Here is a 22,962-nt window from a genome sequence, read left to right as displayed (position 1 = left end):
CCCTGCGTCCCTCGCTCACAGGCTCTCAGCCTGGCTCATGTTTTCCTTACTGACAGCCCCAGGCACACGTAAGAGGAACAGGGATGCTGACTACTGGCTGGTACCTGCAGCCAGGACCAAGGATGCAGCACAGCTGTGCAGCACCACAACCTCCCCCTGCACGGGCAGGAAGAGCCCAAAGGCAGGTGACAGCCCTGCTGCAGCCAGTGTGCCACCAAATGGTGACAGGGCCACCCCCACAACCACCCCACTCTCCCCCCTGGGAAGGACAAACATTGCACACTCTGGACAGTCAGGGCTCTGCTATTTATTGAGCTCTAGGTTTGTATGTACATCCATTTACAGTGCTTGGTTTGGTGACAGCATGGCAAGAGGATGTGTGTCACAGTCTTCCCCAGCTTAGAGACTTGGATGAGGGCTGAGCTCAGGAGCAGATCTCAGTCACAGCCTGAGCTTCTATAATCATCCCAACAAGGAAGCGTCCTGAGGGAGACAAGACTTAATAGCTGAGCCCAGACTGAGAAGCTAAAAATTCCAGAGGTTGCCGAGGCAAAAGCAGACTCATCCCAAACTCTCTCAAGCATCTGACTAGGCTCAGCCTAACTGGGATCAGAGAACAGGAGGCATGTAGACAGCTAGATGACTCAATGCTCCGACAGTCGCGATGCTGGGGCTGCACCTCCAGTCCCCTTGAGAAGGAACTCCCACCCTCAGAGGTGAGATCCCCCACACGCAGACAGATAAGCATCATGTGCTGCAAACAACTGTTACTCATTTTTCACTGGAGAAGCTGCCTCCTCTACATGTCCTGGCCTGTTCCCAAGCAGTGATTTTATGGAGCCTGCTTGCTCTCCCAAGCAATGTCCCTCTGACATGTACACATTTCCACACACTCACATGGCAGAAAGCAAATAAGTGTCTGGCTTAGCTGTTAAAAGCCAGACAATTCCCTGCTGAGGCATAGTATCTTCTGCTGAGAGAAGTCAGTGCTCCCGAGGAAAATATAGGGACTTCATAGGGTGTCATGCCCAGTGGGTGGCCAAGGACACAGCTTTCAGTTACCCATGCTCATAGCAGGTAAAGATGAAACATTAACACAATTAACGCACATTAGTGTGAATAAGCCTTGCCTAAAAATGGTAGTAAATGAGCATGACATCCATATTACTCACACTAACCTACAAGGCTAAGAGCAGGACTAGGCACTTTTTAAAAAAAAACTGTTTTCTAGAGGGAGAAAAAAAAAAAGTGGATCTGGGACATAAATAACTTCTCTGCTTCAGTCCACCAAGTCAGGCCAGATCCTAACAGCACTGCCGGGAGCAGAAAACACACAAGCAAGGAACGGGTGTATGTGCTGTGTATTCCTGAGCTAGAAGCCTGACACAGCACTCTAAACAGGCTCTGCCAGGCCTAAGCACCTCTGAAACACCGGCTCTGGAGCAGAAAGGTCTGGTGTGCCCCACAGGATCATCCCAGCGCTCTTCCTTAGGAAGTCATCAGCAGACTGTGGCTGTAAGTCACTTGGTGAAGACAGGAGGGCAAGTGAGAAAGCGAAGTTACTACTTCTCCAGCTGCATTTTAACTGTGTGCTACACACAAGGGAAAAAATGGGGACTTCTTCGTTCATGAAGGTCACCAGGTACCTGCAAACATGTGCAAGGCAGACGTTCCTGTGAGGGAGAGGAGGATTGTCGCAGTGCGGTCTCTGATGGGCAACAAGGTGAGTGGGGAGAAGGAGTCAGCCTGTCCTCTGCCCCATGAAAACCAAGTATCTAAAAATGTCCCTCAACCTTGGAAACAGCAGATGAGCTGGGACTACTGGAAGCAACAGTGACCCCAAGCAGAGCTAGTTCCAGTAACAAAGTGCTCTGTTTGATGACCCATGTTCTTGCATATTGGCTCAGCCTGGACCGTGTAAGCCAACAGCCTTGGAGGCAAACTTTCTCCTGTTCCAGTAATCCGATGGCTTGGTTGAAGTGAAGGGCCTGCTCCTTGGGGAAATTTTTATACTCCAAAGCCATTGCCAATGGGATGGCAGCGGATTTGACTTACATTACAGGAGGGCAGTTGATTATATCATTACAGTTGATTCCATACAGGCTGATGGAAAAGAACAGCCCACACCTGGGATCAGAGAGCTTTCCCCATAGAGCAGGTGAGCGATCTCAACCCAGAACAGTTTCACACAGCTAGGCTGGTTTTATTATTTTGGTTGTGAGCTCTTCCCAGCTCTTCCAGTGCATCTTCCCTGAGCCTGTGGAGGGAATCTCCCATTGCTATGTCACAGGAACGGCTCCCCACTCCCATGTCACCTTAAAAAATTGCTTCCTCCTCAACACGCCAATCACCACTCCTCAGCCCAAGTTCTGTTGAAACACATTCCATTGGGATCAAACACACAGCAGCAAGGCTTTCTCCTAAAAAAAACACAATCCCTTCTGCAGGCGGAAGGCAGGGGGTGACCGGCTGCAGAGCTGTAGTGTCCCTGCCCACACAGGCCCATCTCTGCCCGGCGCAGCAGCAGCGTCCCCGCCTCAGGAGATTGTAGAGAATTCCTTCAGCAGCAGTTCCTGGCTCAGCGTGTTGAAAGCAAGGTTCTTCCTCACGTTGATGCTGATGGACCGAACCTGACAGAAACAAAACAAGATGTTTTAGCCAAGGGACTCCTCCTGGCTCCTCATGAGCCTGGCAGTTTTGATACCAGTGACCTCCATGCTCAGCATGAAACTGTTCTGCACAGTTACAGCTCCACAGAACTTGCTGCAGTAAGCTCTCGCTGAGACTCCAGGTTAGCAAGAAAACACTGAGATTCAGCAGTTTCCTGGAATAATAGGAATGTCTACAGTGACATCCCAGAAAGAAGAGTAAATTCCCAGTGAGACAGAGGTGGGAGAGGATGCTCTGTTTGGATGTTTGAGCTATGATGTGTTTCCTTGTCTGGGGCAGAGATGAGGAAAGTAAGCATTTCCACGTTGCATCTGGAAGATTATATTGGTAATAGTGCCCACTGGAGTGCCAGCCAGCATTTTCCTGGATTAATGCAGTGCCATGGCCTCTTTCCTGCTCCAGAACCCAGAGCCAAAGATACAGACTCAAGGAAAGTTCAGAGGCCATGCCACTAAGCTGAATACACAGATTATCACCCAAGCTGGCAGAAAACCCTGGGTTCAGAGCCAGCTGTGTGTACTCTGAGTGAGTACCTTACACTTGCAGCTGGCTCAATGACTGTCTCTGAAGAAGAGACACCTTTATCCCTCAATAACACCCAGACTTCTGGTCACCCACAGAGCACAAAGAAGAGCTGGGCAGCCCTGTTACACAGCCACTTCCCTTCCCCCTTCGTGCCTGCAGACTCGTTGGCCGAGCACACAGGCCCCAGACTGGGCTCAGTCTCAGCTGCACTTGGCAACGAGAAAACAAAGTCAAACATCATCTGTGTCAGCGACTGTGCAGCAGTGACAGAAAACAAAACTGACACAAGCTCATCCAAACAACGGGATTACAGTTCCCAGAGACTCGGAGCCTGTGATAATAAGGTTGTTGCTGACCTGGTTAGTGTTTTGTGCTTTTTAAAAGCACTGGGGGAAGAATTATAGAGAAGCAGAATGAGGAATCCAACACTGGGGACAGAAAACCACATAAATATACATATATATACACACACACACACACAAATATATATATACTGCTGAGGGTCCCACTTGCTGCCCTGGTGAGAAAAAAAGAAGGGAAGGGCAGAAAGCTCCCCAAAAGGCAAATGTGTAAGACAGGGAAGGAAATCAAAACATGAAAGGTTAACAGGGAAAGCTATAAAATGAATGCCAGTGAGCCCCATTGCATAGATCCTAACAACCTGAGCATGCTAGCAAAGATGTCTATGCTTAAAGACAGAGTATTTAAGTTTCATGTCATCTGCAGAAGCCACAAATTCTCCTTCATCAGGATGCTTGGCACAGACCCCATGTGTTCCTTGGAGCACCCCCTTCTCATCTCTCTTTTCTAGGTGCCTTTTGATTTACTCCATCCTGAAACAGTTTGGAATCATGTCTTTCAAGATTACCACAGGTTACAGCCTATGTTAACCATTGCAAGTGGTCTCCAGAACACTGTTTTGCACTGGGCTGTCTTGCTGCCAGGAGACAGGAGTCTCACCGACAGGATTTGGTCCCAGTCCTACCAAGTGCTCCCACCTCAGGGATTCAGTCAGTTCTCACCAGAGGGAAAGAACATGGCTAACCAGATTCACAGAGTCCTCTGCCCTGGGGATCATGACTGCCTGCAGAAAAAGGGTAGGTGCTACATGTAGTGTAAGCCTTATTCTGACCAGAAGCATTTCTATGGGTCCCAGCAACATAAAGAACAAGCAAGAATGTGACCCTGGCCTCAGGAACTGCTGCCAGGGGCAGGTACCAGCAGCAGAAGATTCCCAGCTTGTATACACATCAAGTTCTCCAAGAAGGATGTGTCTCTGCAAGCCCAGGAAGGGAGGCTGGAGTGGCACGATGAGAACACAGGGCTTAGCAGAAATTGTAGCTATGGAGTGGAGCACAAGAAATTAATTAGCCTGATTAGTTTGCAAAGAGAAGGAGGAATAGAGCAAACACTCTCCAATATGTAAAATGAGGTCAGAAAGAGAACAGTGAGTAATATTTATCTGGCTCCCCGGGGATGGGGCAAGAAATACTTAGCCTAATTTAAGACAAAGAAGATTTACACAGGAAAAGAGGAAATACTTCCAAACCTATAGTTTGTGAAGGAGTGGAATAGCTCACCTGTGGCTACTGTGAAGCTGTTTTCACTTAAAGACAGGTTTGGGTTTCAAGAGGAGTTTTAGACATAGACTTTGGTCAAGAGCATTCTAGCTGGACTTAGATCTGCTTTTACACAAGTTGGGAAGAAAAGTGGCCATGATAACAACACACAAGACCGATGTTTCGGTCTCTGTCCAGCATTTCTTCTGCTGTGAGAAATCAGGCAGCCCTGAGCCAACCCACTTAAATGGTAAGAATAGCTCAGATCAGAGTTAAATCAAGTTATCTCCACCACCAGGACTCAGCACAGGGAGCCAGAGTTCATTTCCCTTTTGGGGTTGGAAGACCAGACAGTGACACAGGGAGATATCAGCCTGTAACAAGGATAAACTTTAGAAGCTTCCTGTAGTCTAGCTGAGCTGTTTCATTCACGAGGCTACACTCCAGGACTACTCCTAGCCCACTGGTGCAGCAGGCAGTTCAAGCCTGGCTGCCAGACTGGAAGCTACCAGATCTCTCCAGGGTAACTTACACAAGTGCCCCAAAACCACAGAAAGTAAGGTCAGAGCTTTAACATTCATTCTGCAGGGAAGTAAAAGCAGATTACATGTCCTCTCTTGCTTCTGTATGGAGCACTAGGGCCAGAAGAGCTTTTAAAATTGTTTTCTCCCTATTAGCCCACAACCTTTGAAGAAATGGGAAATGCATGAAATGCTGACATCATCTGGAAGACGATGAGGGAATGAAGGAATGGATGAAGCGATGGCATTAACCATGTGAGGAAAACAGGATTCAGTTCTAGTTTTGTGTCATTATAGCTGGATGTGTGCAAAGCTGCACAGACACTCCTACTTCGCAGCAAGTCTCATCAATTAAACCTGTTTCTAATCAACGAGCAGCTCTTAAGATATTTGTACAATGGGAGGAAGGTTTACACTGACTGCTACATCTAATTAAAAGTCAAATTAATGTAATTTCCTCAGCAGAAATCAATCCCTAATCAGACTATACTGAAGTGACAATGAGACTCTACTGAAATCTATCCAACTGCAAAGACAGGGAACTGCAAAGACAGGGAAAGATGCTGAATCTCTTTCCACACATTTCTTCAGCTGCAATGCAAGGGTCCAAAGGCTCACATCCAAACCATTCATTCTATCAAAGCATCACAGACCTCAAATGACATCCCTGAGGCTTCAAAGGAAAAGATATAAAAAGTGTTAGAAAACTTCCTAACTTCCTTCCTTTAGCCCCTCAAAGGCAGCACAACAGGCCATAAAACCCAGTTGATAAAACAATCTGCACATCACCTTCCACCACAATGTGGCTGCAGTATCGCAGCCTTTGAAAGCTTCTTTGTAAAGGGAATGGGAGAAGAAAGCAGATTTTTCTTTGGGATTAGCAAGAGAGAGCAGCACTGAGGCAAAGCCAGAGAAGCGAAGCAGTGCATTAGCAAAGCAGGTCAAAGGAGTGAGAACAAGATTTCTAAGCATAAAGGAGCCCAGAGAATGGCATGGGGAAGCTTCTGCTCACTCACTTAATGGGAGCACAGAGAGATGAAAAGGTGGCTGAAAAGAAAAATGACTCCTGCATGTCATTCCCCACCCAAGAAGGGTTTGCTTTAATGCAATCACATAGATAGTGATAAGAAAACCAGGTAGAATCTGGAAAGAATTATTTGCAAACAGATTCTGTTCAGGAAGACCTGATGGGACAAGCATGACCTTGGAAACCATAATGGAAATCTTTAGTTCACTATCAGCCCTGCTTATTTAGCACAGTCCTCAAAGAGAACTGCAGCAACTTCCCTCTGCCCCCTCCATGAAATCTCTCAAACCTCAGTAGTTAGACACAAAGCATTGCATAGCAGGGCATTATCCAACATCAGACCAGCTACAGAAGCCAAGGTAAAGACTCCAAAGCTTCACAAAAAGGAAGCAAAGTACCTGGTTTGAAGAGGCCATGGGGAGGACATGGCAAATTAGGACCTTTCTGATGAGTTATTTGAACAATTAATAAAGCAATCAGTTACTGTGCACCTAGAGAAAAACAGAGCAAGAAGGCCAGGAGGCCAGCTGGGTTTGCTGAAGACAAATCATAACATATCAGGTTGATTTCCCGCTGTGTTGAGGGAATGGCTTAATGGAATGCAGGGGATTTTCTGTAGCTGTGAGTAAAGAACGTTTAATAGGGTCCCAATTCTCAGGGCATCTAGAGATGTGGATTAAACAGATTCACAACTGGGTCAAATCAGCACATTTATACAGTAATTATTCAGGCTTTAATATGCTCTTGAGGAGATGGTCCCAGGGGTACCTGGACGGGCAATTTCAGAAGGGAGTTGACAGGCTGGTTACGCTAAACCTATTCTTAAATGATACAAAATTGGGATTTTGAGAAAAAAAATCAGTCTAGGAAGAAAATAATTTTAGCTGAAGTGTTTTGTGGCTGTGATGATCATAGGACTGAGAATGTCATTTTAATCAATTGGCATGATCAGCCTGAGCTTCTGCCAGGCCAAGTGGAAAGTGGGGCATGCAGGAAGCAGAGCAGTCATGTGGCCAAGAGGCTGGGGAAGGAGATGCTGGCTGAGGATGAGAGCCCTTGGGACAGAACAGATGACAACAGAAACAGGAATGTGCCTTATTTCCACAGTACAGTAATAGAGGAAGCCTGTGTCACAATAAGGCTATGGCCAAATTTCTTTGCATGTGTTCCAGAAAAGGTATTAAACAGCAAGCCAGAGAGACAAAAACAGGCACAAAAGAACACAGAAGAACGGCATGGAAGTGATTGCAAGTGGTTTTGCCCATATACTACCCAATGTCTGGAATGGCCTCAAAAGCATTCCATACAAGGAAACAAAACCAATTCAGGTGCTTGCTCTGGAGCAGAGTAGACAGAGGGATGCACAACATTCCCAAACTAATGCAGACTCGTGATGGAGTGGGCAGGCATCAATTACTCATGAATCAGGAAGGACAGAACTGGGAGAGAGAATCAGTTCTCAAACTGGTGGAGAAAGCTGCCACAGTTAGAGATCTCTCCCTTCGCTGAAGCTGTAATGATTCCAGAGTGAGGAAAAACAGGCTCCCCTCAGATACCAGACATTACAAAAACTTTGCCTCCCTGCTGATGTGGCTCTTGGACAAGAAAAGTTGCATCAGGGCTCTCCGGAGCAGGGGAAGCAAGCCAGCTTGCTGAAGAATATAACTACAAACCCAAATTATTTGGACTCAGTTTTGTATTTGCTCTATTACTTTTGTGGGATTTCCTACCATCAGTGTTCTCCTCTTGCAGAAAGAGATATTTTTAGGGAATGCCTTCACTATCTTTGCTTGGGAACCCTATTTTGTGAGTGGTGGAGGAAAGCAACGAGTAGGAACATGTTTCACCAGCATCACATACTCTGCCCAGTCCCATACTTTGTGCTCCCCTTAACAACAGCAAAAAAGCGAAGTTGCTCTGTGTGATAAACCCAAAGTGGGAGCACTCAGCTTCTCCCCATGCAAATTTACCACTACAAAACACAGAGGATTGCCATGGCAAAAGGGACAGACACTGACCAACCAGTGCTGGCCTAAGCAGCCTGGAGGTTCCTCTTCAGCCACACAGGGAGCTCCAGGAAGCTCTCAGATCTGTCGAGACATGCAGTGTCTGTCCAGATCCTACTCCTGCCCTGTCTGTTGAGGCAGCCCAATGAAGTGACAAGGCTCCTCAGCTATACCCCAAATGCCACTGCCCAGGCCATAAGCAAAGGGTCTGAAAGAAGGTTGTTGATTCTGCAGAGTCAAGTCAGCTTACCAGCTCTTTGAAGAAGGCAGCCTCTTTATGCTGCTCTGAGTAGCGCTCATACTGGTCCAGTCCATCCTGCAGTTTCAGGGTCAGTGTGTCATAGTTGGACCGCACCACTTCCAAAACCTGCCAAAGACAGCCAAATACAACAGAAGAGTCAACATCCACAGATACCTCACCACAGGAGGAGCAAGGCTGACACAGATCACAGCTCTGGCACCTATGTTGTTTTTGCACCATAGATGGCTTTAACAGCCAATATTTGGCTCGTAACTGACAACACAGAGATGAGCACTGAATGTTTCCTAATGCCAGTAAGGAAGAGTCCTCAAATTTATGGAATTTCTTCATTCATGAGAATAGTGCATGGAGCCTATATGTATGACAGCAGCAGTTTTCTGTCACCAGAAGTAAACATGATCTCAGTAAATTATGCAGCTAATTACCCCGTTAACACACAAATACAAGACAGTAGGCACTATACACACACGGGTTCGCCTGACCCCATGGTCCTTCCAGGGCTAGTTTTGCCAGCACAACTCCCTCCTGGTTTGGGAATCACCATTCACCACCTGCTAAACTACCAGCTTCTACAGCTGCTCAGGTCAGCTTCCATACAGAACACTGCACTTCTCTCCTGTTGGGAACAAGCTTCTGATAGGCACTAAGAGAAGACCATCCCTGGTACAGACTCTGGTTTAAGAAAGAGATGAAGACACAAATCCAGGTCTTCCTGCCCAGGAGATACTTTACTATCTGCCTTCACTGCAACAAAAGCACTATAGTTTTTATTACTGCCCTACTCTGCTCCCAGCACTAGGCTATACTTGCAAATTCATAGCTACACATCTCTATCCTATTGAACTATTCATTTTCCTAGCTAGGGAACACCAAGAGGGACTCCCACGATGATTTTTAGCTTCAAAGCATTGCATGGACTAACATATTCCTCAAAGCATTTGTGAGATGGTTAGTAACAATAATGTTCCTAGAAGGAACCATAGAGCTCAGCACTCCTGGGCAAACATGCTTGAAACAATTTTCTTAAAGACATGAACTTCTTTCTAGGCTGTTACTATTTGCTCTGAGAGCTAAACAGAATATCAGCATCTGAGGTTTGCACTACAGTAGCCCCCACTTATGACAAGGTTCAGCCAGCAGGACACATATGATAAGGTGCAAAGGAAAAGGACTCTGCTCCAAGGCATCACAACTCAGAATAGATCCTAAGAAAAGCATTGCAGAGGATTTAAGACAACAGTGACTAGAACAATGAAGAGCCCTTGTACTTCTTCTTCTGTCCTCTCAACAATGTAAACACTACCCTTAACTGTCCCTTTAGGCAGCTGGCAGCTCCTGCCCCTTTACAGGACTGAATCACGTCCTTACACCCCTTATGCCAGGAAACTTGGGCTTGCTTAGGGTTCCTTCAAAAGCTTGTTTCCTCCAAACTCTGCATGTGGCAGTGGTCCACAGAGACATTCATGCTAGAGCCTGAGGTGATAGAAGCCACAGGGCATCACCTAATCAAGGATTAGGGGCAAAGAACGGGTCCCAAAAGTGTTTCCCAGGTGAGATGGTCATACAGCAGTCACTTTGCAGCTCAGCTGTCCTCCAGCACTGCACAGACAAAGTGGGGTAGGAATAAGCATTTGGACTCAGTCTCAGAGGTCTTTTCCAACCTAATTGATTTTAATTCTGATTCTAATTCTGCAATGTTACTTAAGAACAGCCTGACAGTGTCCTGCTGTTGTGAAAGCACACAGCCTCCTCTCCAGGACTCGTTTCCTAATGCTGTTTGTCAGCTTCACTGGCAGAGAGAAAGAACCCTCTGCAATGACAGCCACCTCCAAATTCAGCCTGCCCTTCTTGTCCCTGTGTGCCAAAGCTGCAAGAAGTATCACAGAGCCAAAAGCAGTGATGAAAGAAAGCCACCAGGGTACAGGAATAACTATCCACTAGGGATAGAGCACGGTAGTATAATGCACCTTCTTCTGAGCAATAAAGAATCCAGCATCTTGCTCCTGTCAATTGGAGGAAGCCAAATTGACTAAGATTAATAAGCTGCAGGGGAAAAACCTTGTTTGAAAGGTGAGGAACCAAACAGGCTTCTCCAGCAGTAACTAAGGCTGAAGGCATTTTACTCAGGGCTACCCCACTTCCCAGGAACTCCTGAGCTCCTCTTCACTCTCCTTGTGTTCCCTTATGCAGAGCCATACACAATGCCATACAGGTGTGCCCAGACAATGGATGGACATGCTTCTCCACAAAAGAATCAGGATTCCTCCTTGCTAGCTCTGAGCAGAAATCTCTTCAGATATTCAGAGGTATCCTCAACCCATGGTAAAGAGAAATAAACTCTGAGGGCAGCAGTGAGCTCTGTAACCAGTATCCTTTAAATCAGCCCTCCTGCATCCCCTTTGAAAGGCAGCTAAGAACTCAGTTTGATACCTTAAGAGGAAGACAGGAAAGGAACAAGAGGCCCCGAAGTCTCTACTGTGTTACCCACTACTTATCGTAGTCTCTGCAGTGAACTTGAGATCAGCTTATTCCTTTAGCTACGTATTTCATTGGCTTCCACTCCTTAACTCCTTAATAATGAGATAGAACTTAAAAAGAAAGAGTAAGTTAAAAATAAACAGCTTCTCCCCGCTGCCTGATAATTTCCCTTTCTTGCTGCTGCTGAGAAAAAATGCTACGTGGGATCTGAGATAAACCCACTCACAGATAATTTCACTTCATACCTTGTAATGGATAGAAACTGTTACTGAGATTAGGATCTGCCATCCTTGAGACAATTTCATCTGCTCTTTAAGATGCAGCTGCTAGACAGAGGACAGGTTAAAGAGCAGCAGAAGATACTAAGAGCATCTAACATGAAGGTTTAAAAGCTTTCAACACAGATGACAAGGAACTAAAATTCTCTGTGTAACAGAAGACTGTGTGTTAGCATCCTTTGCTCTCCTTACGTGCTGCTTTGACTTTTGCTCAGGAAAACTACGCAGGAAGAACAGCGCTTTTCGTTAAACACACGAGATCTTTATCTGCACCTTTCCATCAAACAAAAAGAACTAGAGGAATTTAATTTTGAGATTAAAGCATTTCTCCTTCAAGGTCATGTCCAACCTGTTCTTCCTAGAAGTCTCTAAACCAGAAAACATGAATTCCAAGATAGTGAAGTATGAATGACTTAAAAGAAGGGACTTTTAGTTGGACTCTCTCAAACAGATTTTAAATAGTCATTCAGATTCTTACAATCTCACAGGCATCTGGAAAAACACCAGTTCTAGTGTCAGGCAAGGATAGAGGAATTTGGACTGTACATTATTTCAAAGGAGCTTGATGTGACTCCTCAGATTGCAAGGGTGAATACGCAGGGCAATCTATTTTTCTTTAAAATGTTTTACTGGATCTTTACAGTGGAAAAAAACCCTAATGGAGTCACAATCTAAACCTCTTTTTGTTGGTTACCTTAGGGGGATTGGAGTCTTAAAAAAGCAATATGACGAAGTGAGCAACTCAGACAGTCAATACAAGAAGAGTGAAGGCTGCTAAATTCCCTTCCTGCAGTTACCTGTATCAGACCCAGAGGCTACATTCGCTCATTTACTCCACTGCAACCAACCTGAAGTCAATGGAGCTGCACCACTGTAATTTAAAGATAATTTGCCATCAAATTAACCCCCTGCCCCATCGCTCACTCACTGACTGCTTTCCAGAAATTCCAGGGAAACATTAGCTATTCAGGTCCCTGCATTTGTGTCCCCAAACCAACCTTTCAGGAGCTGCTCTCTGAGCAAGTGTTTTCTGTGGCACTCAGATTTCAGCTTCCTCCTGCAGCTACAACTGCCCATGCCCCCAAACTCTCCTTCCCCAGTAACATCAACAACTTGTGAGCAGAGGCATCCCCTGAGCAACACAGTAGGAGGGCTGGCTTCTGACAGAAGGGCTGATGTGGGGCTCAGCTCTCCACAGCATCCCACCCATGCCATGCCCTGTCCTGCCATGCCACTGCACCTAGAGAAACAACATTATTTTGCAGAGTTTTTGCCTCTTTACTTTGCTCCATCCACCAGCTTATCGCTACCTTGCAAACTGGACGGACAACCTCCATTGTTTGGGTCAGTGGGCTCTTGAGGACACAAGCTCTTAAACCAGTTCTCCCAGAACCAATTGCCCCTGCCCTGCAATTTCCAGCATTCGAAACAGACCACAATTTTGCTGTAACACTCACTACACACAGGCTCCTTCCTTACTGCACCAGAGCTGTTCCCTCCGACCGATCCTCAACAAGAGCCAACATACTACACTCTCCCAGGAGAGACCAGACCTTCTGGAAGAGCCTGTCCTGGGGAAACATGGGGCAGTTTCCTATCCCTATCCTACCCAGCACACGGTCACTGTTAGCAGCAAAGCCAGAGAAGAAGCTGAACTGGCAATGAAATCTAACAGGCAACATGCAACACTAGGGCCCATCTGTCTGAAAGACACCATTTGCTTCATTACTTAACTTTTTAACCTGCAGAATCTTTCATCATCTGCAACTGCAGTCTCTCTGCTTTACTGGAACATAAAATTAGAGAGCACCAGCAATTCACAGCACCCAGCAAAGGACCTGGTGCTGGGTAGATTCTGGGAAGCATGCACAGGTAACGACAGAAAAATAAAAGGAAAAACAGAAGCAAGAAGAAATCAAGGTCTCTACACTGTCTTTTAAATCAGCACAGGAAAGGACAAGAATGCAATCAGTCAGCATCACCAGTACCTCGCTAAAGCCTCTCCATGCCCTTAAGACAGTAATTAGCTACCATGACAGAGCAGTTGGAACAGCACTGATTGAATGATCTCAAGTCAAGTAAAAGGCAAAAAAACATCCCAACAACCCCCAGGTTAAAATGCACTTGCCCCACACACCAGCTCCGTGCCACTCACATGGCTAGGATGGGGGGAGGCTCTCCAGATCAAGCCTAGCAAGCCCTCACAGGACAGAAAAGTTAGGTGCTCCATCCCAGCTGTCCCATGCCAGAGGATGGAGCAGCCAGTCTATGGGGCACGTAATGCTGACCTCTCATCAGCGCTACTGCACAGACATGGCACAGGGGCAGAGGGCAGCCAGGGACAGACAAACAATCCTCCCTGCAGAGGTGTTGGAGTGCCTGTCACTGCCTGTGTATCACACACAGAGGGAATTCTGGCAGTTCCACCTCCCAAACCCAGGCAAAGCCCAAAACACCACAAGCAAACTCAGCAGTCTGTCCCCTCAGTTCAGACCATGGAGGCTGTAGGACATTATGGTTTTCCCATTCCAGTAGAATGCCCAATGTACATTTTACACTGCAGTCCTCAAATTGGCTTGTTTATTCCAGGTTTAGTACAAATGTTCCCCTTTTTCTCCCTCACTAATCTCCACAACTCCTAGTCCCTGAGCATTTCTCTTCATGAATTCAACTGAAGAGCAACATTTCTCATCGTAATGAAAAGGCTGCTGACATCTGGACTACGAAGAGGCTATTGCCTCTCCATAATAATGTGTCAGGTAATTGACATCAATTTTCCAGTACTATCTTCTAATTAATATGGAAAATGACTTTTTTTTTCCAAGTGCCATCACACTTCTCACAGAGCAACTTTAAAGTTGCTGATGCAGGCTGGAGTCTTTGCTGAAATTAATCCCCAGAAGCACCACAGACAAAGAACATAACTAAATAATTAGAAGTTAAATAAAAACACACACACACAGCTGCCACACTTTCCAAAAGACTCTGCCCAAACCCCAGCTGCATGTGTCTCCTTCTCCCTTTCCTCTTCACAGTCTGCAGGAGCCAAGTTCAGAGACACTAAGGCTGCCAGTGCTACGCACATGTGCTGGAAGCAGCTGCCATTCATACTGGCTTCCAGGAAAGGACCCAACCCAGGACCAGCAGCAGCACAGAGCTTTTGTCTGACCCAGCACTACCTTACCTTTGCAGCTGTTCCGGAGCTAATGCAGTGCTGATGCTTTAACACCATTCCTCACCCCATGGTGATCAAGCCATGACTATTAATTCCATGTTCATGAATGCTAAGAGGAAAAGGAGGAGGATGTCCCTAGGATAGTTTAACAACTCAGATTCCCAAGACATGCTTCATGTACTGCACATATCTATGGATCCAGAGGATGTGTAGTGGGTCTGGTGGGAAAGACAAAGATCTGGGCTGGAGATGCAAATGTAGTCAGGCCACATATGTGTCTTTCAAGACATGCAGCACATTGCCATTCCTCTTCTGGTGCCCCAGATCTCCTGCATCCAGCAGCTTGCACTACATGTAGTGAAGGACCTATGGCTCTCTCTTGGTGTTGGATGAGAGCATTTGGCTGCTCAGACAGCCCCCACCGTCTCACACATCTGTCACTTCCAGAGTAGGAAGCATCATCTCGTCTGCCCTGAGTACAGGAAAAAATCCTGGCAGGAAGGTTTTTTCCCAATAGTAAAAAGTTCAGCCAGCCCAAAGGATCAAACGAAAGTAAGCAAGGGCAGATTTCTCCTCTGAGGTATGAAACAGGACACCACTGATGCAGGATGTACCAGCACTGCTGGGCAGCAAGGCACAGGAGGTCTGCAGGTCACTGGGGGGCAGAATGGCCTGCAGAGGTGGGCACAGCTGCCCACGAGCCCCAGGGCGGAATTGGACCATGAGTACATGCTCCAGTCCTGACTGTGGAGAACCAAAAGCTGATGGGACTCATGGGAGTCTTGTTCAGTGCCTGGAGTTGGACACATGGACAAGGCTGAGCAGCATATAGCAAAGACAAGTTAGCCAGGAGATAGGGAGAGGAGGTGCCCCATCTTGCTTTCCACTGCTAAGATTGGTGCAGGGCCTCCTTGCACAGAGTTCCCATCAGGTTTACTCTGACAGTTGCTAGTTTGTGTTTGCCAATCTCCCTCTGTTCAACTCACTGTGCCTTAGCCAGGACTGGGAGTGAACAGTCTTTGCCCATTAGTTCGTCCTTTGTCCCTGCCAGTCACTCCTGGCAGTCCTGCTGTGCTCAGTGAATTACTCTGTGCCTAGCCAAACATGAGGTAAGTCTAACTCTCCATGTCCCAAATCCTTCCTGAGGACCGCTTTTATATATTTGCACTTGAGTGGTATTGAAATCCAGGCCTTTCCAGTTCTCTACGCAAGGCAAAAGGTTTTGATCGTACATGAAAGATTATCATTATTATTATTTTACTTAGCAACATCAAGGAGGGACATTTCACACCCCCTTTTCCTCAGCTCAGCATAGAGCCATTCTGTCAGGCTCAGATGATATACAGTAGCTCAGATGTTTGTTCAATGATCTCACAGGGATCTGTGATCTTTAAAGGAACAAGCCTACAAAGGCGACAGTTTCTATCCATGGAGTGGGAGGGTTTGGTTACAGTCTTTCTACTCTGCCCACAGGTGCCTCTTCTAAAAATAAATAATTTATGAGCTCACTCAGAAAATGACTGTTGTTCTCTGAACTCTGCTAGCAGAGATGGCATCCTGTTTTGAGACAAGAGTTATCTGCTCCAGAAATGTTTTAAACCCATAATCCATTAGAAGCCTCAGGTGTTCGACTCTAATGTTGGGAAAAGACTCATTGATCCAACCAATCTAGAACTCACACAGCTTACAGAACATCCCAAAGCCAAAAGTGTTATCCAGCTCCACTGAGAAGCTGTAAATGCATAAAAACAGTGCCTATGCCAAGCTCTCATTGGACAGGCATTTGCAAGAATCAAAAGTTACTTTAAGAAATAGAAAAGCTGCAAATAAGGACAAAGGCAAAAACTAAGAGAGACTTATGGTCTCTGTGCACAGCTTTCAGGGGACTTAATTTGTAAGAGATATAGACAAACAGAAGAGATGAATGTGGTTGATAACCCTGGACAACTCTGTAGCCATCACTAGGGCTAAGGAGTCTTGTGCAATGACACCCTCTGAGCTCCAGCATTCAGGCAGGTGAAAGCCTGCCCACCTCACCGAGCGCCTATGCCATGAACACTTTTGCTACATAGTAATTACAAGAAGTCACATCTACAGACACATGACAGCTCCCACACACATTAAATACACTTTACTCAACCCATTCGGGTTTTGGAGCACAAGGAGCAAAAATGCATGTAGCCCCACACTGTTTTTCTCAAGACCAATTCACTTTTCCAGTTTCCAAGACGGTCAGTGGGTTTATACTGATCTACGTATCCCACTCGGCACAAAGAACCTGGCACTCACTGTGGGACCCTGGGCACCCTTTCCCAGACTGCAGGGACAGGCTCTCCAGAGGAAATACAGGGGGCAATTCTGCATCATTCAAGTAGGAAAACAGGTTCACTGGGTTTCTGCCAAGGGAACAAACATCCATGTACTGCACAACACTGGCACTTTCAAAACCCAGGCAGGGAAAAAGAAGTCAAAGATCTTGAAACGAATGATAAAAATTACCAATTCATAAAATAAACAGCCTCCAGAGCAGATATTTAGATCTGGAAGGGGATATATGCCAGAAACTAAATGAGGCCCACTAAGCTTGCCTGATTTTAGAAATTCTGTGAGGAAGGCAGGCAGCAAAAGGAAGGCCTGGATGATGGCAGGAGCATAAAACCCCGAGATAGATAGATATGCTATTTTGGAGTTACAGCCCATTTTGGAATTGTGAACCCTTATCTCCAGCTGGTGGCATTTATGAAAACATTTCTCACCGCTAGGTACATAAGAGCACTTGCAATTCTGCCAAGGCTTGAAATGCACTGCAGATAGCTACGGACTGGACTGTTAATTTTTTTATTTCCCCATTGTGCTTACAATTAACTTAAGTGCTGAAATGTGATGGGCTGTTCCAGGAGAGGCTTTTTATCTACCAGCTGCATTCTAGCAGAGCAGTAAATCAACCACTGTCACCAAAGTGTCAGACAAGAGGACGAGAGCATCCTTATGCTCACTGTTATCACTCATATCACCCGTTCAGCCTAAGTGGCTAAACCAGCATTCAGCAAATGAATGCTGTGATTTGTGTGCAACCTTTGGTGCAGTTCTCTATTTACAGCAGACCTTGTCCTCCTGAACACAAAGGAAAAAAAATAAGCAGGAGCAGCTCTTTAGCACCATTTAACCGACCAAAGCAAGACCAGTAACCTTGATGTCCACAAACAAGATAAAAGAGTTTCAAGTCATGAACTGCTGCTCCAGATGAACTGAGAAACCAGGACATACAAAACTATTACAGAAATCAAAGACAGCTACAAGAACCTTAAAAAAAGGAGCTGAAGATTTTAAGAAAAGGTTTGAAATAAAATTCTTCCAGGGCCAGTAGTCAGAAAGCATCCTGACAAATGTTGGAACTCAAATACACCGCTTTCAGTTTAGATTGCCTGGATGAAGTGACAACAGGATACCTGATGTACACCAGAGGAAACTCATTCCTAGTAAAGAAATTCAAATTTTCCCAGAAGACAGTTGGCTCAGGAATAAGGCTGTCTAAAGAACAGATTAAGACAGGATATGCAACAAAATCCTTTCTATTCAATCAAACCTGGACAGAAGTGCACTGTTCCAGTTCGAAGAAACCAAAACCTAATTGTGCCCATGGGAAAAACAATGGGGAGGTTTATTCTGGTTATGGTCTAATCAAACACCTGCAGTCACAGGAAGCTTCTGGAACTACATCACCTGGTCAGGTTCATAGAAATCAGTACAGGATCCAAGAGCTTGTGCCCCCCACACAGCAACCATGAACTTCTACAAGACATAATGATTACAGACTGACTCAGAAATAAAACCAAACCAGAACTCACCAGGACTCTGACTTGAAGATGAAGAAAAATGAAAGGAGAACACAGACACTCCAAAAAGCTAGAGAGCTCGCCATGCATTTTGATTTTATTTTTTGATCTTTTACAGCAACTAGCAAGCAAATGGCCTCTATGAATGTACAACCCTGGGTCTGATGCTTGCTGAGAAAAAGTAGATGCCAACCTACCTCATGACTTTTTTTTTTTTTTAATGATCAGAAGTCTTTTTAAACTTGGTTTGCACAGCATGAATAAATTTAATTAAAGGAAGCAGCAGAACTAAATACCAAGATTCCAAAAAACTGGCTACAAACCAAGTGGATGCTGTGTATTTAAAGTAAGTCAAAACAATATAGGACATGCTAGAGAAACAACCAGCTAGGACTGAGGAAGGAAGGTACGTGTTTGGAGGGGCAAAGGTTAGAAAGATCAGTTCCATAACTCCTACTTACATTTCAGCAATTAGTGGAAGTGATAAAAAGCAGTAATTCAGTGACCTGAGGAAATGCAATGAAACTAAGAAAGAGGAAATGCAGAGACCATCTGACTAACTGACCACATGTGGAAAATGAACTCCAGTCTGTTCTAAGATAGGAAAAACAAGAACTTTTGAATACAAGCAAGAAGTCTGGATAGCCAAGAAACACAATGAGCAAATAGCTGTTTGATTATTGCACAATTTTGCAGTTCTACAGTATCTTCTATGAAATAAGGGCATTGGAATCAATATACAAGATTTAATACATGGATTATCAGAGAACTTACACAGAGACAACACAGTACTCCTCCTTTATTTTTGTGTTCTCTCTAATAATTTCTAATTCTCTATTTGCTTTTATGACCACTGTTGAGCCTTGAGACAACATTTCCAGGCTTATCACAATGACTCTGAGAGTTCTTTCCTGTATGGCAATATCTAGCAGACTTTTCTACAGCTTAATGATTCTAAGAGACTTATAAATTCAATCTGCAAAAATGCTTTCTAAAGATAGAGCCCAAAAGAAATAGAAGATCTATAGTCACTTGGTTAGCTACAAATAGCTGTAGCTACAAATAGCTAGAAAGACTGTAGTAGCAGTATGCTAAGGTAGGTAGCTAATAAGGAAAGGTGGGCAGTGCTTATAAGTTTATGTGACTCAACCCATATAAAAGTTCTAGCTCTTAAGGCTTTTGCAAATCTGGAGTGGGAAACGACAGCTATAAGCTGCTGGATGATCTTACAAACAGAAAATCCTGTAGTGAAAAGCTAACTTCAGCTGCAAAATATCTGCTCTAAGGCTGCAGTGCCAAGTGTGGTTTAAGTCAATCTAAGTGCAGGTTACCTAAACTGCAATCCAAAGTCTGGAGTTCCTCCTTCAAAGGTACTTACAGCAGAATAAGACACTCTACTGTGCAACTGTGAAGTCTCTTTGTTCTATACACAAGCACTGAGGGTGCTGATGACCAGGCAGTATTGACATCAGGAGGGACCGAGAAGGTAAAGAAGGAGCAGAGATGACTGAGATACTGAGAATGAAGTTGGTAAGAATTATGACAGTGATGAAATTCCTTGCAAGACAATGAGATCAAATCAAATCTCCCCAAACTAAGTGACTCCTCACAAACCCCAGACACACTTTTGGATCCTACAGTAATCTTCATGGCACAGCTGGAAGAAAAGGAAAGGACAAAGTCTGTAATGAGGGCAGAAATAAAGGAACCAAATCATTTCTGATACAACATACTGAAGGAGTGAAGCTTGTTAACATTTTAATTTGTTGAATTATCCCCTTTTGTGCTGTTGGGATGTGTCATTCTTTTGGAACTTCATCTGGGCAATGACCAGAACTGAAACAGGACGAGACCATTTATGCTTGGAAGCGTTCATGGCCAGCATAGAAAACATTTTCTCCCTGCAAAATCAGAACTGCTTAAACTTGACTGTTAAGTTAATTTAAAAGGAACATTTAAATGGCTATCAGGACAGATGGAAACACAGAGGCTACTATCCAAGATAATCACTAACAAGGGCAGGCCTGACGAGATGCTAAACACTGTGGGCTGAGACACTTTTTGACTGAAATAGAGATGTGCATGATAGCTGGTCAGCAGACAGCCAACAAGTTGTAGCTGAGTGGGAGCAGAGACTTGGGTATGGACCACACACAGAAAACAGCTCAGATGTTTCTGAGAAATCAAATTGTCTGCTGCTTATTACAGCCCTTCTCAGGGAAAGATGTCCATGTGCGTTCTCTGAAATAAATACAGAGACACCAAAGGTTGCTGACATTCAGTTGTTTTCAGTAATTTCTTCTTACACATAACAGAAACTATCAGGGCCCAAGATAATAGTTATGCCCCTAAAGAAGGATTCCTGGCATGGTTAAATGGTATCTTACAATCAAAACAAATTCGGAGAACAAAAAGGGCTTGTGTGCCTTGGAATGTAGCGTTTATCCCTGCAATATTTCTTCCACTTACATCCTTAAAATATTAGACCTACCACCTCTTCAGCACCAGTGTTCTCATGATTCAGATGCTCCCAGCAACAACCACAGAACACCAGAGGAGAGAAGTTCCTTAAGAATATATGGCTGAGAGAGACTGAGAAGAGGCATCTGTGACAGTGACACTTCTGTCCACTGAGGTTCAGATGCTGGATGGGCAGGAAGGACGTGACACAAAGGGGAGGTTTATTGCTAACAGGCCAGATAAGATTACAGTGTTGGCTGTATGCCCATCACTGACAATCAAGGAAAAGGTGACTTGTGCTGGCCCCTGTTGTCTCCAAAAGATAAGGAGAACAGAAGAACAAAACTTATGCTTCCCTTCCAAAGCACCATTAGCTGTTGAATCCTCAAGTTGAGCTGATCAGCACTCAGAACAGCAAGCTGGAGAACTACTTGCCCACAATGCCTGCCCTCTGAATTACAAACATGCACCCTTTGCTGTCACAGCTCTAAACAGAACCTGCTGGCTATAGAGATGGGATATATTAAAGACTCAGGCAAAGATGATGCCGCTCTCTTGGGGATATGAAGCTGATCATCAAGGCTTCCACATTATATTTCTCTTTTGCCGTATTCCTGGATCAGTACCTGCAGGATCTGTAATGAAAATATCATCTCCACGGTAATTTCTGCAGTGCTTGGAGGACACCATTGTTCCACAACCTAAAAATCCCTCTGTGAGGATTTAGTGCTCCCAAGTGCCTCTTGGACATCAAACGTTTTCAAAACTATTAGCTCTGATGGGTTTTTGAATAAGCTCAGTGAAGTCACTCAGTATTTCTCATGAGAAAAAGGTAGTTCTGACCCAGTAGAATAAAAATTACTGAAAAGGACGAGGAGGAGGGAGAAAGTCCACACAGCCCACGCTGTCTGCAAGCAAGGAAATGAGATTTGATTTACTCCGTGATTCTGAGATGTGTTCAATTTCAGCTTGAATTTTCACTGCATAAATTCAGCTTGGCCGAGCAACATCCCCATTAGAGACTGTCCAAAGCAATATGAGGTGATCCACAAATGATCTTTGAAGCTGAAGGTTCAAAGCCTTGGTGAGGTGGGGGTTTTAGCATATTTTTGCATGTGCAACCCACAAACCCGTGTCTTCCAAGAAGTTTGAGGACAACAATATAAAGAAAACAATTAGATACAGTGCATACACAGCTCCTTATGGGTGCCAGTTAATCAATTTATTTATTTAGCTCACTGGTTAAATTTCCTATTCCCGCACCACAGAGAACAACTCCAGGTCTGTTTTCTATGATTCAAAGGGATTAGATGACAAGCAGAAATCACTCACTAAAAGGACTTAAGGGCTTCAGTTCAGGGATTAATAACTCAGCAGCTTTTTCTCCAGACTTTAAAACAACTAATTTGTACTGCATCGGCTGGTAGTTTTATTTGCACAACTATTTTTGTTTAAATGGGAACCTTAAACTCTTCCCAAAATGCTGCTGCATTGCCCTCTTGGTATTACTCTCACATCTGAATTTTTGAGTATCTTTAAAGAGGATTTCATGCTTGCTTAGCTAATTTCTTAAGAAACTGCACCTTGTACTAATACACACAAGTTCAATTTCTACTTGGCTTTTCCTAACTAACCAGGCATATCAGCTCAGCAGCCCCCTCAGGAATTCAACAGCACTAGAAGCCAGCTTGGGTGGAAGCATGGGAAGAATGGGATACACTTCTGCTTACTCTGTAGAGACTCTGATCTTACAGTTCTGAGAATCATTTACATAAGGGAGTTTCAGTGAAATGGTGCTACAATTTAACCCCAACACTTCTACCACTTTGGACTGTATGAATAAAATCCAGAAACAAGTCTGCAGATTGAAAAATTCAGGTACTTCAAAGGTTTGTTGTAGCCTGAACTGGCCTGAGTCAGAAAAGACTAAATTTCTTCCATATGCCTTTTTAAGGACTGACTTGTGACTGTGCCTAGAGCTTTTATTTGGTGTATTTTCACAAATTGCAATAAGTAGAGCTGTTCACTTGGTTTACTGCTTCTAGACAACAACTGCCAGCTATAATCAACTCAGAAAGGACAGTAGGGAAGGGCGGGCAGCAGCCATAGGATGCATCACAGCAGCAAGCAATGGTTGTGCATTAGGAAAGGTTCATCTTTTTTCC

General features: G+C 44.8%; 1 protein-coding gene across 3 annotated transcripts in view; it reads right to left on the bottom strand.

The window, feature by feature from the left end:
- Window positions 1-287: 287 nt before the first annotated feature.
- The window catches only part of ARMH3 (armadillo like helical domain containing 3), a 127,232-nt gene continuing 104,557 nt past the window's right edge, over window positions 288-22,962 (bottom strand). For all 3 annotated transcript variants that reach the window (XM_064663107.1, XM_064663109.1, XM_064663108.1), the window contains exons 25-26: window positions 8,559-8,675; window positions 288-2,630 (exon numbers count right to left, since the gene is read on the bottom strand). In XM_064663107.1, the coding sequence (XP_064519177.1) occupies window positions 2,538-2,630; window positions 8,559-8,675 (210 nt within the window). In that variant the 3' untranslated portion in view covers window positions 288-2,537. The remainder of the gene's footprint in view (window positions 2,631-8,558; window positions 8,676-22,962) is intronic.

Source organism: Pseudopipra pipra, chromosome 8 (genome assembly GCF_036250125.1).
Source record: "Pseudopipra pipra isolate bDixPip1 chromosome 8, bDixPip1.hap1, whole genome shotgun sequence".
In the NCBI taxonomy this organism is placed as follows: domain Eukaryota; kingdom Metazoa; phylum Chordata; class Aves; order Passeriformes; family Pipridae; genus Pseudopipra; species Pseudopipra pipra.
The sequence above is the reverse complement of the archived record's forward strand: the minus strand, read 5'-3'. Positions and strand labels throughout refer to the sequence as shown.